We start from the raw sequence: 17,869 nt of genomic DNA, 5'->3' as shown, positions 1-17,869 counted from the left end.
CCCGACCCAGTTCAAATGCTTCCTTGACAGTTTTGTTGAGCCCCAAGTGGGCACACCCCTCCCGCTAGCCCCTGCACTTACTGTTTCTTTGTTTGGTCTTTATGCTACTGACAACATTCTACCAGCTGGTTTTCTAGTTAACCAGACATGACCAGATTATACCTTGCGTGCAGGGAACATCATATGTCCCTGTAGCGCACAGCACAGAACTGAGGACTCTGATTGGAACTCAGTCAATGTTTAAATATACTTAGTCAAGCCTGGCTTTTTTTAGCTAGTATTACTACTTAGAGGAATATAAATTTATGAGCCATTCTATGGAAGTTCCTTTCTGTGCATAAACTTGCCTCTTTAAAGCTTTTAAGGACATCTCCCCGTGCTTCCCCTGCAGAATTTAACCAGTAAGCGCGTTTATCCTGTCTGTGTCTGTGTTTACCCCCTTCTCTTCTTTCTTTCCAGTTATAGGGTTATTTAATTTTTCTTCAACCTTAGAGACTCTTTTCTATAGATCATTTTTTCTTTTTCTATACTAGTTCCAGCTTAGATTTCTGAGGTTCATTGCCAAGAAATGTATGATGTATTCTCTTAAGAAGATACTTTTTTTTGAGAGCTTGGGTTTGTCATCAGAATAGCTTGAACGCCATCATTCCCTAAACTGACCAGACCTTTGCTCAAACTGAAACTCATGTACTTACCTGATGTTCAGAGAACCTGAAAGAGCTTAGTGTGTGTTCCCTTTAGTTGGACATTTTCAGCAGGAAAATGTCTAGTGTTGTCGACACTTGGCCCTGTCCCTGGCTTGCACTGTGTCCCTGTCCCTGGCTGTCCCTGGCTGTCTCTCTGTAGATCAGCCATGAAGAGGTTGAGTTCACTCTCCACCCATCACTGAAAAGGCCACACTGTTTACACTTCTCCTTCCAGAGAAATGTTTGCTTATCCCTACTTCTGTTTTCTGGTCCTAATCCAGATCTCTGTTCAAGATAAATATTCTACTGGCTTCATGCTGTTTTATCCTTGTTAAAAATGAGTGACCAGATATCTGCAGTTCTTGGGGTGAAAATGTTAATGGTGATTCAGACTCGGATGAATAAATGAATGCTTGTTTTGGTTTCTCATGTCATAGTTTAAAAAAAGAAGCCACCTAAGTTTACTTGTGCATGAATGACGTACACTTAACAACTTCAGGGGGCTCTCAGATGTCCGTTCCTCCCATTTGAATTTTGTGGATGTCAGTTTTGAGATAAGTGGGCTGACTAGGATTTGAGAGTTATGTATTTCATCCATAAATTGTGGCTGCTTTTATATGGTGTTGAGAGTTGACAGTGGTTTTTAAGTTTTTTAATAATTTTAAATTTATAATTGAAGGATAATTGCTTTATAATATTGTGTTGGTTTCTGCCATCCATTAACATGAGTCAGTCACAGGTATACATATGTCCCCTCCCTCTTGAAGCTTGCTCCCACCTCCCACCCCATCCCACCTCTCCTGGTTGTCACAGAGCACCGGATTTCAGCTGAGTCCTACAGCAAATTCCCTCTGGTTATTTCTTTAAAATATGGTAATGTCGTTTTAATTTCCCAAAGAACATAGCTTAGTTTGGGAGGAAGCTCCAATAGTCACCCTTGGCAGCCTTTATTCCATGAGAGTACTGCCCCCTGTCTCCTAATGACAGGTTACCCAGCATCAGAGGAGTTGCAGTTTTGATCTTCAGGGCTTCACTTCTCCTTTTGACTTTTTGTGGTTTCCTCCTCCTAATGCTATATCCTTAATTTGCCACATTCATTAACTCAGATGAGGTGATTTCTTGGTGGGGAATGGGGGCAGGAGGCCTGAGGGGGAAAGATTATTTTCTGAGTACTGCTTCTCAAGGCCCTAAGGTCGCTTTTATCCCCATCTGTGATTTGATCTATGCACCTGAGGCAGAGGCACCTGTGGGTCCAGATGCCTAGGGGCGGGAGTCTGTTGGGAATTGGAGCAGTTTTTGCTTCGATATCGAGATAATGTTGAGAAAGTCCCGCCATGAGGTCCTGTTAATGGAATCATCTCTCCTCCTTGGCAAAGACTAAGAAAGACATGTTTAGCCCAGGAAATGTAGTGGCGGTGGTTTCAGAATAGTAACAGGCCACGCTGGAGGGTTAGGATACTGCAGTTAGGAATCACATCGAGACATAAACTGGTTTCCCTCATGAATTTCTTTTCTAAAAATCATGCTGAGAGAAAGGCGAGTATTGGTTAAATGTGCAGTTGACTGTTGAAGATCAGTGTTTCAGAGAAAGTATCATTGATGGTGGACTTAATTGTAATAGTTCACATTTACATGGATTTTATTTTCCAAAGTGGTCACATGAATTTCACAGAACAGGACATGGGTCCCCTGGACTAGGAGGTAGGTGCCTGTGCAGGGTGAGCCTAGTTGGGGACACTGATCTCCAGGCTCCTGCATCGTGCCACGGCCAGTTTTTATCCCAAGTTTGGCCAGGTCCCTTGTTTTTTTTAATTTTTATTTTATAGTGGAGTGTAGTTAATGTACAATACTGTGTTAGTTTCAGGCGTACAGCAAAGTGATTCAGTTTCATATATATGCGTGTCTATTCCTTCCCAGATTGTTTTCCATTACAGGTTTTTATATAGTATTGAGTGGAGTTCTTTGTGTTATATAGTAGGTCCTTGTTGATTAACTATTTTAGGTATAGTAGTGTGTATATATTCATTCCAGACTCCTAATTTGTCCCTCCCCCACTTCCCCTCTGGTAACATAAGATTGTTTCCTATGTCTGTGAGTCTGTTTCTGTTCTGTAAATCAGTTCACTTGTATCATTTCTTTAAAAGTAAGTGGTATCACATGATGTTTGTCTTTCTCTCACTTTGTATGATCATCTGTAGGTCCACCTGTGTCACAAATGGCATTATTTCATCCTTCTTATGGCTGAGCAATATTCCATTTTGTATATGTACCATATCTTCTTTATCCAGTCTTCTGTTGATAAACATTTAGGTTATTTCCATGTCTTGGCTATTGTGGTGCATGTATCTTTTTGAATTTTGATTTTCTCTGGGTATACGCCCAGGAGTAGGATTAGAGGTGGGAATAGATGGTAGATCTGTTTTTAATTTTTTAAGGAACCTACATACTGTCCTCCACAGTGGCTGCACCAGTTTACATTCCCACCAGCAGTGTAGGAGGGTTCCCTCTTCTCCATGCCCTCTGCAGCATTTGTTTGTGGCAGTTGCCTTGCTTTGCACTTGTTAAAAATTGTTTTGAGTTTGTAACTAAAATGGGTCTTCTGTTTTTTAATTGTCTTGAATCGGTATTCTTTTGTGTATCCTTGAACAGGAGACTTGGGCTCTTTTCTGGTACTGAGGTGCTCCAAGCTGTTAGCTGCGGCTCTTCAGATTCAGGCCTAGACTTCTGGGTGTGGCTGGGCTGGTCCCGCTTCTCCTCGCTGTCCCCCTGCCCCCGCCCTTCCTACCCCAGTCAGAGTGAACCTGTCTCGGTTCCTCCAGCACTTTCGAGCGTTCTCTTAAGAAGCTCTCCTTGGGCGGACCTGGCCGCCTGCCTCCGCCTCTCAGCCGCGGGCTCCGGCGCAGCGCAGGGCAGGGGCGGCCGTGGGCTCGCAGCCCGACTTCGGCTCTGTGGCTCCGCCGCCGTGGCCTCCACACGGCTGCGTGGTCTTGGGCGCTGTCCTGAGCCTTGCTGGGCTGGGCTGCTGTCCCCTTGCTGGCCTGGTGGGACCAGCGCGACCGCTTCGTGGCGCGGCCATGAGGCTCCGATGGGGCTGCCCTTGCAGAGTGAGCGCCACTCCTGGTCCCTGGTAAGTGCTCTGACCCCCACCCGCCACGTGGTGCCCGTCACCGCGCTCAGCACCCCATCCCGCTGGGGTGTGGTTTCCTGTGCCAGATTCTGCCGCGACGGGTCGAGGGGAGATGCTGCGCCCGTGGGCGGTTCATGCCCTTTATGGGGCCGTGGGGGGCGGGTGTACATTCGTCGGCCCTCAGGAAATCAATAAATAAGCAACAGCCCTGTCTGTTTAATGCCTTTGACCTCAGCTTTCCTTCCCTTTTGTGAAGATCGTCTTAGCATTTATTGGTAGCTTTGGATGAGGAGAGAAATGATAGAAAAGACCAGCTTCTGGTTGGGCCTGGGATTCTTTGGGAGCTTCTGGGGTTGGGGCTTTGCTCTTTTGGGCCCCTGCTCCCTGAGGAAGAGGCGGTGCACAAGGACAGGCCTCCGGGAGAGGGGCTGTGTCCTTGAAGCTAAGGCTACAGTGGGGTCTGAGAGAAGCCCCAGGGCTGGGTGTCCCCTCATGGGGTTGGACGGCCGCCCCGTCCAACTTGCAGGGTTTCCCACTTTCAGCTTCGTCGGCTTTCGGGTGCTTGTTTAGCCTGGAAGCCACTTGACTTTAGTCAGCAGTGAAAGCAACGCAGAGGGAAAGCTCGTGCAAGAAGGAGAAGAGTTTCTGGATGGAAGTAACGGGAGAGAAGCGTTTTCAGCTCCAGGGGTGGTGATGGTTCACCCTGGCAGCCCCACTGGTGCTCTCGGTGCGCAGAGAACCTCTCTTGGGGGGAGGCGGGGGCTCGCTGGGCTGCCGTGATTCCTTTGTTCAAGGCCGTTGGAGGTCTGGCCCATGATTAATTGCTGTAAAGTATGTTGGATCTTCAAGGCTCAGTGGTGAACAGCAAAGACTGACTCCAGACAGGGCTTCCAGGGCAGTCACGTGGAGGACAGGTTCCACCTCTGAGCTCGCTCCAGCCTTCCTCTACCTGCTCTGCCCTGGTGGAGCGGCGGTAATAATCAGCTTTAGCGGTGGGCCATGCCTTCCACTCTCCTGTGGAGGCATCCGGTGCGTGTGCACTGCTTACAGTTTGTTCATACAGGGGCCTGGTTCTTTCCAAAGAAAACAAGGTGGGATGTGTAGCAATCATGGGAGCTTCTGTGTGTGTGTGTGTGTGTGTGTGTGTGTGTGAGAGAGAGAGAGAGAGAGAGAGAGCAGGCTCTTACCACTCGGAAGTCATTTTCACATAGTTAACATGTTAAAGATGCTATTCTGTTATGAAAAACAGCTAGTTCATGTGTTTATCAGAATAATGGGTATATCCTAGGTGACCTGGGTTTTGTAGGATGGCCAGGTGCCCTGACTACCCTGTATGATGATGATGCCTCTGCGTGTGTTCCGAACTCTAAAAGTTAACTCAGGAGCAAGCTTCACATCTGCTCCTTGCCTTCCATATTTCAGGTACGGTGAACGGTTAGAGCACCGGCGTGAATGAGGTACATCCTGCTCTCAAGCTCTTCAGTCCATGGAGTTTATTCCGCAGGTTCTGTTGTAACAGGTGTAACAGGAATTCACATTGTGCCAGAGAGCAGAGGCTGGGGCCTCACAGAAGCACCCAATAAACAACCCTTACATGACCCACGGTCTCTAAGCTTAGTAGGTTCCTTCATTTTTCAAGTGGTTTTTTCTTTTTAGCACTTTTTTAGGTTTTCTATATTTCCATTTGGAGAGTTAGATACTGAGTATATATAAGTCATTTTGATGCTTGAGCTCATAATTTTAAAATTTTTGTTGTCCTTCCATCTTATCTGCGAATGATTGTCTAAAAGTAAAAGCTGAGTTCTCATGATCTGAATGCATTCACTATGGAGACCTGACTTGGGGTTGGACGGGGTGGGGATGAGCATTAGGTGGGCCAAGGCAGTGGACTGGGACGTAGCCTTTTCTGCAGGACTTCGCGGTTTCTTCCCAGCCCCTCAGACTGCATTGCTTCCAGTCCTCTTGCTAACCTCGTTTTACTTTTTAGGACTCCCAGATACCCCAGGCTTCAGATGTTTCTTTTGCATTGAGAGCCTGTAAGGAGCTCTTGCGTTGGTGTGTTTGCGATGTGAGGAATTTTGCTAGTTGTAGCCCGTGACGATTCAGATGCAGGAAATGCTTTTGGAAGGTCACTGCCTCCCGTGGGTTCATGGGGCACCAGGCCTCCCAGCCCCACCTGGCACATGACCTCGGTAGTGACTGTCACACTCTCTGTGCCACATGCCCCCACCCCACGCTGTGTGGAGTGCGGGCTGCCAATGTCTGTCACCTCCCTTCTCTCTGGGTGCCTTCCGCAGAAACGCTGCCCGCGATGAAAGCTGTGTGTGGGTGGGTGGGGGGCTTTGATGGGGCCTGAGCTGGTGACAGCAGACACCGAGACCCAGACAGCAGGGCCTTCCAGTCTTTTCCTTCCAGTAGAGGAGGCACAGGTGAGTGTGGGCTGGGCTCTGGTTAACAAGCATTCACCCCGCACCCGGCTATTCTCGGGGACACATGGAGGACTGAGACATGAGCTGCCCCTGGAGCTTGTGGGGAGCAGAGGGGGTGGCCATGGAGACCACAGCGGGTACCTGGACAGTCGCTCCTCGTCGCCCTAGGATTCCATGTGAGCAGGTGCGCCTGCTCACCAGAACTCGTTTATGGCCTTCAGGTCAGGGCTCGGGATGTGTTTCTGGTCGTCTGGGGACACAGGCAGGATGGCAGAGCCCTGCAGCCGCCCGTGTGCACGTGCCCTGCTGAGGGCAGATGAAGCAGTGCTTGCCTTCCCGCCTGCTCTCCTACTGCGGACACATGGAGTGTGCAGTCAGGAGAGTTCAGGTGGGGTTTTCCTTCGCAGTTTTGTGCTTTTCATTGGTGATGTTGCTGTTCCTGATGGCCCACGTGCATTGTTCCCGGGCGCTGTCTCAAGTCCTCAGGCAGGACGGCCGTGATGTGCCTGATGGAGAGACTGTGTGTTAGGTGAGCTGCGCGCAGGCGCGAGCTCTGGTGCTGTAGGCTGTGGGTTCAGTGTTAACGAAGCAGCTGTATATATTAAATAGCAGAAACACACTTAAAATAAGGTTCGGTACTAATCAGTTGATGAAATGTGGCCAGAGGCATGCAGGCACCTAACCCTGTATTTCTCCTAAAAGCAACCGTTCATTATTAACTGATTGCGTCTTCGTGGAGCCTGTATAGAGCTCAGGCACCGTGAATGACCGATCTCCCACACCAAGAGATGGAAAATGGGCCCCGGATTCTAGAATGAGTTGAGCTGATGAGGTGGGGTCAGAGCCATGGTTTTGCAGGGGTTGAGGGATAAAATGGTAAAGCCCAGATAGGGCTTGTACAGGGGGACCCTGGAAGATGCCATCGTCCAAGGGCAGGCCTGGGGGACGGGGTGGCTATAAGGACAGGGCTACAGGCACAGGCTCCTAGGAAACTGCAGGGCAGATGCAAGGCTACCAGAGAAGGCAGAGTCCCAGCTGGGCAGCGGTGGCGAGACCAGTGCCCAGGCATGTGGCTGTGTGCGTGTTCCCCGAGATTCCACGTGCTCTGAGACTCGATGGGGAAACTGGAAAGTCTGGGTGTAGACGCGGGTGTGTAGAGACTGCTGCAAGTGTCTGATGAGTGACCGGTTCTCCCCAAATAGACAGGTGTGCTGTTCTGGTTTACAAGCCCCACCCCCTTTGCACCTGGGGAGGCAAAATAAGCCAGGTTTATGGGTTAGATCAGGGAGGGGAGAGGAGGAGGGTGGTGAGCGAGTGTGGACTGGGTCGCAAGGTGCCCCATCTTCTGCAGAGCAGGCTGAGCTCACACTACCAGTTTCCTTCACGCTCGCCCAGCACCCACGGTCCTGCAGTTCCCAGTTCCCTCGTCCTGTGACCGTCTGGGTGGAGGCTGGGGGCGGGCACAGTGTGGTTCGTACAGAGGTACCAGCTGCTCTCAGTTCTCTTGCGAGGGGTGGGGATGAGTGGCTTCCTCTGATGGTCTGAGAGGTTCCCACACCAGCCTGGCCTTCGAAATGCCCCATGTCTCAGACTGGGTTTCCTGCCTTTTCTCAGGGCTGGAGCTGGAGGAGTTGCTGGTCAGATGCTTGCACACCACCGGTCACAGGGCCAGCCTGAATGGAGACGTGCTGAGTGTAAAATCCACCGTGGAGTCCAAAGACAGGGTGGATTATTAGGATTCAGTTCATCTGTTCCTTTTGTGCTTTTTTGAAACATGAGTCTTAGAAAATTTTAAATTACATACGTGGCTTCCCGTAAATTTCTACAGGACAGTGTTTCATTGCTCCCTTTGAATTTCTCGGACATCATTTGAAAGCACTGTTCAGTGGTACTACTTCTAAAGACCAGATTCTTGGGTCCACTTGTGTTTGTTAATTCCGTGGAAGTTGTACCTGAGTGTAGCTGTTGGAAACAAAAGGAGTACAGTCGTGAGTACAGAAAAATCTGCCTGGGAGGGAAAACTTCTCCCTAAGAAGTGTGTGCTTTCTCTGTGGAAATTCCTGAGTAATTCTTTGTTACAGTCAAGATTCACGACAGTTGTACTGGATGCACCGTAACTGACGATCTTTAAGAACGGATGTAAAGGTTAGTGTTGTCTCGTGCTTTGGATTACTTAAGTTTAGTCAGATTTTTAAATGTGTAATTATTCTTAAAAGGACTTATTTTTTATCTTTGAAAATTATTTACCCACTTATTTATTTATCATTTGTCTGCTTTGGGTTTCAGCTGTGGCCTGCAGAGTCCTTGTTGCAGCACGTGGGTGCCTCTGTTGTTGGGGCTCGCAGGCTTAGGTGCTCCTCAGCATGTGGGATCTTAGTTCCCCAACCAGGGATGCCACCCGTGTCCCCTGAACTGGAAGGCAGATTCTTAACCACCAGGGAAGTCCCATAAATGTGTGATTATTTTTCACAGGAACACCTGACCCTGTGCCACTTTGAGCCATAGTGAGGTTTTCTTGTCCCTGAGAAAGTGACTGTTTTCAGAACCTCTATGAACAGCAGTGTGTGAAGTAGCCTCGGTGAATACGACAGAAAAGAGGTTATTTCCGACTTCAGAACCATTTACCAGGTACCTTCTCTCTGCTGGGTGTGAGTGTAGCTCCACAAGTAAAACACAGAAGAAACGAAAGTGTTGCTGTTCACATTCTCGAGGAGTTCCTCCCCTGGTTTAGAAGTTCGTAGCCAATGTTGATGTCCAGATGCATGGGAGGAGGAGAGAGTGATACCTGACTCAACAGCTAAAGCATTACAACCTGAAGACTGTTCATCACAAAATGCAGACCCAGGGTTACTTGTGTCAGCACCACTTGCCTGTGTGTTCCTGATGGGGACTGTGCACTGCTGGAGGCCATTGTCCTGCCCCGTGACTGTTACCCATGTGAGATGCAGGGGCGTGGTTCACCGTGTAGCTGAGGGTTGGTCGCAGCAAGGTTGCGGGAGAAATTCTGAACTGCCGGAAAGAGACAGCCCCTTTCAGGGCATTGTCACTGAGTCCGTCCTGCCTTCCTGTGTGGTTGTTGAAGTATCCTTGGGAAAAGGGTCCTTATGGGGAGTGTTTACAGGATAGATGGTCCTTGGTTTGGGTCCTAAAAGCTCTTGCTGGATTTGACTCTGTCAGAAGGGGCGGTCAGTGTGGTTGGAGGGACCTAGGAGGTGGAAAAGGACTTGATCCATGGAAGAAAGAATGGCTTATGTTCCCTTGAAAGCTAATTAATCATAGATTTCATTTTCTAGCTGTTACACTAATTTGTTCTAGAGTTTATCGTTCCCAAGGGGTTCTGCAGTGAGTTGCTTTGGAAGGCTTAATCGCCTGCAGCTTCCAGAGAATTGGCCCCGTTTGGGAAGGCGACTGACTTTCTTGGATAAAACTGTGATTTACCAGATGTCATTGTGGCCACAGTTATTCATCTTTGCTTCATGTTGAATAATACAATGCAGTCATCCATGAGCTTAGCTGCCCAGACAGGACAGTGAGTGCTCTTGGGCAGGCATGTAGAAACTAGGACACCACACATCCATCTGAGTGGGATGCCTTTTCAGGCGGGCTTTTGCAGGACTTCCCTGCTGGCTCAGATGGTAAAGTGTCTGCCTACAATGCAGGAGACCAGGGTTCAATCCTTGGGTTTGGAAGATCTCCTGGAGAAGGAAATGGCAACCCACTCCAGTATTCTTGCCTGGATAATCCCATGGATGGAGAAGCCTGGCAGGCTACAGTCCATGGGGTCGCAAAGAGTCGGACACGACTGAGTGACTTCAGTTTCACTTTCGCAGGCTCACAGTGAGCATCCCTAGCCACCTTCCTAGGAGTAGAGTGAGTGTCAGCAATCACCATTATTTCCAGCTAAGGAGACAAGCTCGCAGAGTCATGCGGCCCAGAGTAATGAGGCTGTAGCTGAATCCAGCCCTCTGCCCTACAGACCTTACCTCGTGAGATCGTCCGGCTGCCATGCCTCCTGGATCCTGGTCTCCAGCTCGTCATGAGGAGCTGACTCAGAGGAATGAGAGGCTGCTGAGTCAGAGCTGACAGCCTTTCTCCAGCTCTCTCCTCATAATTGACTTCTGTCGACTGCCAAGCAGCCCTCTTGGTCGGCAGCTGGTAGAACTCTCAGAGCACTTGAGGAGGCTTGTGCCCGTAACTCGCCAGTGATCCAGTTAAGTGAGAAGCGTTCCGCTTTAGCTCTGTTACAGTATCGCTGTTTCACCTCCAGCCAGCCAAACCAGAGAATCGGCGGGAGTCACCTTCCGTCACTAAGTTAACTCTTTTTAAAAATATATTTCTTTATTTGACTGTGCTGGGTCTTAATGGCAGCCCCTGGGATCTTTAATCTTCCTGTGGCATGTGGGATTTTTGGTTGTGGCATGAGAACTCTTAGTTGTGGCATGTGAGATCTAGTTCCCTGACCAGGGATCAAATGCAAGTCCCCTGCATTGGGAGCCCATAGTCACTAAGGTAACTCTTAGCCTAACCTCTAGTAGGTTTCCTTGAATAACTCTCATGACCTTTATTTTGCACTGAATGGATATGTAACCGGCCAAGAATGAGAGGGATGCCGGTAAGAAAGCTGTTGCAATAGTCCTGGCAGACTCAGGGCTTGTACTCTGAGCAACCCAGCATCTGCTTCAAAGCGTCAACAGAAAAGTTCAGCATTATGTTCAGATGGAAGGGAGAGGAACATAGACGCAAGTCCTTTCTAGGTATTTTTTGAGACTCGTTTCTCATGAGTTACACAATTTGGGTAAGAATTGCACCAGTTTTGACAGGGAGATGGGAGGGAGCCCTGGAAACTTTGTCCCGCAGAGCTGGTTTCAGTCAGATAGGTGGACTGAGCCGCCGTGCTGGACAGGAATTCCTTGAGCTGCCCGTATGCCCTGGTCACATGCTTTGGGGGGAGCGATTCTGAGCCAGTGCCCCAAGCCCGGTGCTCAGGCCTTTACCTCTTTCCCGACCCTGGGCTGCCGGCACTTCGCTCAGGTCCACACGCCAGTGACAGCCTGGCCCGAAATCAGAGTTAAACTTTACAAGTTGTGTAATCTCGCTTCGCTAATATGTTTCCAACTTCTGGAAGTTTTCAAAGGAATAGCATGTGGTGGGTGTTAATTTCAGAGAAACTCCAGTGTGGGCTGTACAAGTCAGTAGGGGAAAAGGATTGTAGATTGAGGTCTGATATTGGATCTTAAAAAAAAAAACTGATGAAAGTTTTTATCTAAATTACTGGTCATCTAGCTGATTCCAGAAAGAAAGAAAGCATTTCTTAGGGATGAAAAGACAAGCAGTACTCCTCCTCATGGGTGGAGAGCTGTCCCAGAGGACTTTCGACCTGGCATTAGTGCGCGTGGCCTGGCCACCTCTTCTGGTGAAAGCTGAGCTATGAAGCAGTTAGAGCCCCAGCCTTGATATAACCCTCCTCCTCAGAGAAGACTTTTCACTTACTACCTTAGGGGTCTTCTGGGGTCTTGTCTCTCCTTTCCATATCTTTATGTTGTCAGCATCTTGTACTTGGTTAGGTACATGGCCTTTGAATAGCACCTTCTTTTTAAAAAAGTGTCATCCTCTTGGGGTGGTAGGGGGTGGGAGGGAGGGAAACTCAAGAGGGAGGGGATATATGTATACTTGTAGCTGATTCACCTTGTTGTACGGCAGAAACCACAACATTGTAAAGGAATTATCCTCCAATTAAAAATAAATAAAAAGAAATGAGGAGCAAGGAACGTTGGAAACAAGGCAGGAAAAAGTTGAATCATTTGCAGGAGATATTCTATATAATATAATTATATTCCAGAAGATATATCCAATTGGAAATACCAATCCCAGTCTATTTATGAGAATGAACTGAAAGATTGTTAGGATTATTTAAGAACTTTCTTAAGGTAAGAACAGGAGAGGACAATGAAATCTAACAGCACTTGGAACAGAAATAGAAGATGCTTTAGAATAATTCCAAAAAATGTTTAGCATTTTGAGAAGAAAGAAACCCAAGAATTACTGAATAATGTAGAGGAAAACTTAAGTGGAAAAATATATCTAGTTCCTCGGGGCATCTTAATATTGTGAAACAAGCTAAACTATCAGTATTGTGAAACAAGTTAAACTATCAATTTAAGACTAACTCAAATAAAATGTCAGTGATTTTGTTAAAAAAAATTCTCATTGTTACGCGTGTTGTATTGCTCCTAGGTACCAAGCTGAGTCTCCAAATAAAGGGAAGTTGGGGGGTTTTGTTTTTAGTTAGATGTTTTAACAGAGTCTGTAGCTGCAACTCTCTACTTTTGCTGGTTTATGTAGATATTAATGATAGCAGTCACTGAAGGAAAACTGTGAGGAACATAGCAGTCTATGTTTAAAACACACAGGGTGCCTACTTTGCTTTTCCTTCCAGCTGTCTGAAATTGTTTGGACTCTGACAATTTCCTTACCATAAAGCCTGCAGAATTGTTATAGAACAAAGAAGTCAAGTGATCTTTACTGGTTTGGCAGCAAGAATTTAAAAACAAGTCTTTACCCATGGTTTGTAAATAGTGCATAGCTATTGTTGAAAAGTGGAAAATAGAGAATTTTAAAAGGAAAAGCATGCTAAGTCCTGCTCTGCAAAGACATTCTGATGTTTCTTTCTTGTTCTTTTTTCTACTTTTGGTTTTTGAAAAGCACAGTACTTAGCAAAGAGCATACACCATTTTGTATTGTATCCTATTATCTACCCACGAGAGGCCTGGCCACCGTGGTGCCCGGAACGAACCCCAGCCCCACTGAGGACAGAGTTAGTGAGAACCTGTACCTGTCGGTAGCCTCCGGTTGATCCTGGAGGAGAGACTTGGACTTGATGAGCCAGTGACACCTGGCTGCCGCACCTCCTGGTCATCCCCGGTCGGTCCTCAGGTGGGGTGAGTGGTGTGGCTCACCTGTCACTGGCGGGGATGCCTCAAGTCCCAACCCGGCCCGGACGCGCTCCCTGCGGCGAGCCTGGTCCCTCGGCCAGTCTGTACGCTGCTCTTCCTGTCTGCTGAGAGATCAGTGCTGCCTGCTCCATGACTGACGGGATGCTGCTGGAGCTGCTTGGCACGTGGCGTCGTGAGACTGATCAGCCAGCGAGTCACCCCGTCCCAGCGTCTGTCTGTGCCCTGCCGGCCTTCCCCAGCACAAGCTTGTCGGGGGGCTTCTGTGGTGTTAGGGTGGGGCTGCGGGCTGACCGCTGTCCTAAGGACGTGCGTAGGCTCAAACGGCTGAGTGCTGAGGGACATGGTCTCCATCCTGCATCTGTCTTCAGAGCCTGTTTCCCGAAAGCACAGTACCTCACTCCCTTACCTGAGTCCATGTCCTCTAGACCAGCAGGGGCCTTCTTTTTTTCAAATTTGATTCTTTAATTAATTTTTTTTTATTTCATGAAGTGTAGGTGATTTACTGTGTTGTGAAGGTTTCAGGGGTACAGCGAAGTGATTCAGTTATTCATTCATACACATGTATATATTCATCTTTGGATTCTTTTCCTTTATAGATTATTGCAAAATATTGACTATAGGTCTCTGTGCTATGTGAAAGGTTCTTGTTATTTATCTATTTTATATATCGTAGTGTGCTTCTATTAATCCCAGACTCTTAATCTATCCCTCCCCCATCCCTTTTCCCCTTTGGTAACCATAAGTGTATTTTCTGTATCTGTTAGTCGTTTCTGTTTCACAGATGAGTTCATTTTTGTCATATTTTAGATTCTACACATACGTGATGTCATACAATATTTGTCATTCTCTGACTCACTTCATTTAGTATGATAATCTCTAGGTCCATCCATGTTGCTGCAGTTGACATTATTTCATTCTTTTTATGGTTGAGTAGTATTCCATTGTACATATGTACCGTATCTTCTTCATCCATTCATCTGTTGATGGACATTTAGGTTGCTTCCATATCTCAGCTGTTGTGAATAGTGCTGTTATATATATTGGGGGGCACGCATCTTTTCAAATTAGAGTTGTCTTTTAGATATATGCCCAGGAGTGGGATTGGTGGATCACATGGTGGTTCTATTTTTAGTTTTCTCAGGATCCTCCATACTCTTCTCCATAGTGGCTGTAGCAATTTTTCATTCCCACTAACAGTGTAGGAGGTTTCCTTTTTCTCCACACCCTCTCCAGCATTTGTTATTTGTAGACTTTTTATGATGGTCATTCTGACCAATGTGAGGTGATACCTCATTATAATGTTTATTTCCATTTCTCAATAATTAGCAATATGGAGCATCTTTTCATGTACCTGTTGGAGGCCTTTTTAAACAACTCCATGTTGAATGAGAATGTACAGACAGAAAAGTGTACATGGTCTGCCATCTGCATGTTCACATTAGCAGTGCCTGGATCAGGAAACAGAGTTTACCAGCATCCTGTAACTTTTCTGGTGTCTCCTGCTTGGGCACCGCTCTTCGAGAAGCTCTGGTAGGAAGGCTTGCCCTCGGTCATTCCTAGGTGTGGAATCAGGGAGGGACATCAGGGAGGGAAGGAGTTACCCCACTGGGAGGAGGGGGGGCTCTGTGCTGTGGATCCGGAACCCAGCCTCCTCTTCTCCATTGATTCTTACTTACTTTACATCAGGGTAGCATGAAGAGGCAAAGGGAGATCCACTAAATAAGAGTCATGAGACTGGGCTTCTGGGGGAGCTGCAGTAGACCTTCACTTTTTCTCTCTCCGAACCCATCTCTCAGCTGTGGTTTGAGTTGATTTTTTGTTACACACAGTGATCACTGTTTTTAGTTACCTGACGGGCATGCTGTTTAGGGATGCAGAAACGCACGAATACCCACCTGGAAACTTCCTGACCTTCATTCTCCCAACTCTGAGTCAGGGATGGGTGTGGATCTGTCCTCAGCCGCCACGTCCTGTGGGTCAGCGGTGGCCCTGGAGCATCGTGCTGGGAGGACAGGAGGTCCTGGCCCTGGGCAGAAGGGCTTCAGTAGGGGTCTGGAGTACCAGGTACCTGCCTCGCATGGTCCACATGGCTCTTCTGCTCTTCTCCTGGATGGCTCAGTCCTGGGCTGTGAGGGTGGAAGTGGGTACAGCTTACAGACTTGCACCAGGGGCCTCCCTTCTTCACACACATCGGTGAGTTCACGCCCGCACTCCACTCCCCACTTCTTTCTAGCAGGTGGAGCTTCAGGAGGGCCGCGGGAGCCAGCTGGTGACCTTGGATCCTTCTCCCAGCATGTGAGCACAGCTAGACCATGTGGGCAGATGGAGAGCTTGACTGCTAGAAGAGCCCATGATAAGTGGTCTCTTGTGTAGTACTTACAGCTGACGAGCAGGATGTCTTATCCAGTGTGTGCTGGTGTTCGGTCCCTGAGTTATTTCTGACTCTTTACGACCCCATGGACTGCCTCACACCAGGCTTCCCTGTCCTTCACCATCTCTCAGAGTTTGCTCACTCATGTCCATTGGTCAGTGATACCATCCAGCCATCTCGTTCTCTGTCACCCCTTTTTCCTTCTGCCCTCAATCTTCCAGCATCAGGGTCTTTTCCAGTGAGTCAGCTCTTTGCATCGGGTGGCCAAAGTGTTAGAGCTTCAACTTCATCATCAGTCCTTCCAGTAAATGTTCAGAGTTGATTTCGTGTGGGATTGACTGGTTTGATATCCTTGCTGTCTAAGGGTCTCTCAAGAGTCTTCCCTAGCACCACAGGTCAAAAGCCTCAATTCTTTGGCACTCAGCCAGCATGTTGACAGATGGCCATGGGGGAGCCCATAGCAGAGGATGCTGCCATTTCAGGAAAGAGAAGACAGAGGTCAAGGGAGGTGGGGCTGAGGTGGCGAACAGGATGCTGCCTCTCTCACCCACTCCATCCGTGGCTTGAAGAATGGATGTGATGATGTCATATTACTTGTTTTTCCATTTACTGAAAAAATGTTAAAGCTCCCGTGTAAATGTAAGGGGCTTGAGAGCCATAGACAGGCATTCCTTCTAAGTACAGTGGTGGTGGTTCTGATGTATATTCCTGCTTTATTACATACGATATGGTTTTAAACTGTGGAATTAGGGGGGAACAGAGAGAAAACATAAAATGTTAAAATGCCATGAGTCATGTTGATTGGCATGATGAGAGAGGGAAAAAGAGGGTGTTTGGAGTTTGAGCAGAAGTACCCTCTGGTCATAATACCTGTACCACGCTGAAAGAGGCCAATGGCTTGTTGTAGCTGGATTCATGTCCTAGGTTTTTTTTTTTTGGGGGGGGGGGTTGGGTAATATTTATTTGCGTATTTATTTGGCTGCTCCAGGTCTTTGTTGTGGCACACGGGAATTTTTCTACCTTTGGTTGCAGCAAGTAAACTCTTAGTTGTAGCATGTGGGCACCCAGTTCCCTGACCAGGGATTGAACCTGGGCCCCCTGCACTGGAAGTGTGGAATCTTAGCCACTGGACCAGCAGGGGGAGTCCCTCATGTCCTAGTTTTAATGTAAGTGAAGTGAACAATCAATTGAGATAACTCAGTACTGGGAGCGTGGAGTCTTAGCCGCTGGACCAGCAGGGGGAGTCCCTCATGTCCTAGTTTTAATGTAAATATTCAGTGATATTAAGACAATGAAAAGGTCATATGTAAGATCTGCACAAAGTGAACGTCCAGACCCAGTTTTTTATCTTCAAAATTTCTGATTAGGATCGTGAGATGCGTACACTGCTCTATTAGAAAAAATTTGTGTGTTAGTGTTAAAAGGGTGTTTTTAGAAAATCATGCAGAATTCAGGCCCAGAACATCTTCATGGGGAGGCTGGGATTCTTGTTGGGGAAGTGGTCCTCCAGCAGGTGGTTCCCAGGCCAGGAGTGACTGTGTCCTGAGAACTTGTGAGAAGCACATTCCCAGTTTTTAGCCCAGAACCGGAACCGCTGAATCAGAAATGGGTTGGGGGGGTAGTTGGCCCAGCCCTGGGTGTTTGTGAGCCTGTGACGTGTGAGCACCACCCTGCCAGGGAAGTGGAGGCTAAAAGCTGTGCTGACCAAATTCAGGGAGATGCAGTGACTATTGAAGACACAGCTCAAGTCTTGCTAGAAATACTACAAGGGCCCATCTTGGTCCCTCCTCACCCTCCCTCATCCTTGCATGTTAGTTACAGGCTGAGTGAGAGGTTAGAGTTTCTGTTGGAGGGAATTCTTTCCTAATGCAGTTCCTCCTTGTTTCATCCTTCATAACCATGTTGTCATTTTCTTCTCTTATTATTCTTTTCGTTTAAAAATGTTCGCATCATCCTTTGGATTGGGGATACATACACATTGTTTTAACAGTGTTTGAAGCCTTGGGAAGATGTAAAATGCTGGAATGATTGAGCAGCTTTGCAGCTATCTGCTGCGAAGGTGTTTATATAGAATACATAGTTACAAAGGGTTTGTGTCCTTTCCTCAGGGCCCAGATAAATATCTTTCAGAGACTGAAGTTTTAAAAGTGAAATGTGTTTTTTAATACATAAAAAGTGGGTTGTGTTCACTGCAGTGTTTGCTCTACAGATTTTATAAAATCTAGTTACTTGGGCATTTTCAAGGCTCCACCCCACCCACATAGGATGATGCTTTCGTATCCACTGTGATTCTAGACAAGGCG

At 47.5% G+C, this 17,869-nt stretch overlaps 1 protein-coding gene across 5 annotated transcripts in view; it reads left to right on the top strand.

Annotated features, from left to right (window-relative positions):
- The window catches only part of FNIP2 (folliculin interacting protein 2), a 123,548-nt gene that overhangs the window by 16,570 nt on the left and 89,109 nt on the right, over positions 1 to 17,869 (top strand). The window contains exon 1 of one of the 5 annotated variants that reach the window (XM_043487412.1): positions 3,746 to 3,813. The exons of the other annotated variants lie outside the window; for them this stretch is intronic. Coding sequence (XP_043343347.1) covers positions 3,761 to 3,813 — 53 coding nt within the window. The 5' untranslated portion in view covers positions 3,746 to 3,760. Of the gene's footprint in view, positions 1 to 3,745; positions 3,814 to 17,869 lie in introns of those variants that run through there. 5 annotated transcript variants of the gene reach the window in all.

This window comes from Cervus canadensis, chromosome 1 (genome assembly GCF_019320065.1).
Source record: "Cervus canadensis isolate Bull #8, Minnesota chromosome 1, ASM1932006v1, whole genome shotgun sequence".
Lineage (NCBI taxonomy): Eukaryota > Metazoa > Chordata > Mammalia > Artiodactyla > Cervidae > Cervus > Cervus canadensis.
Note: the sequence above shows the minus strand (reverse complement) of the source record. Positions and strands in the feature narration are given on the sequence as shown.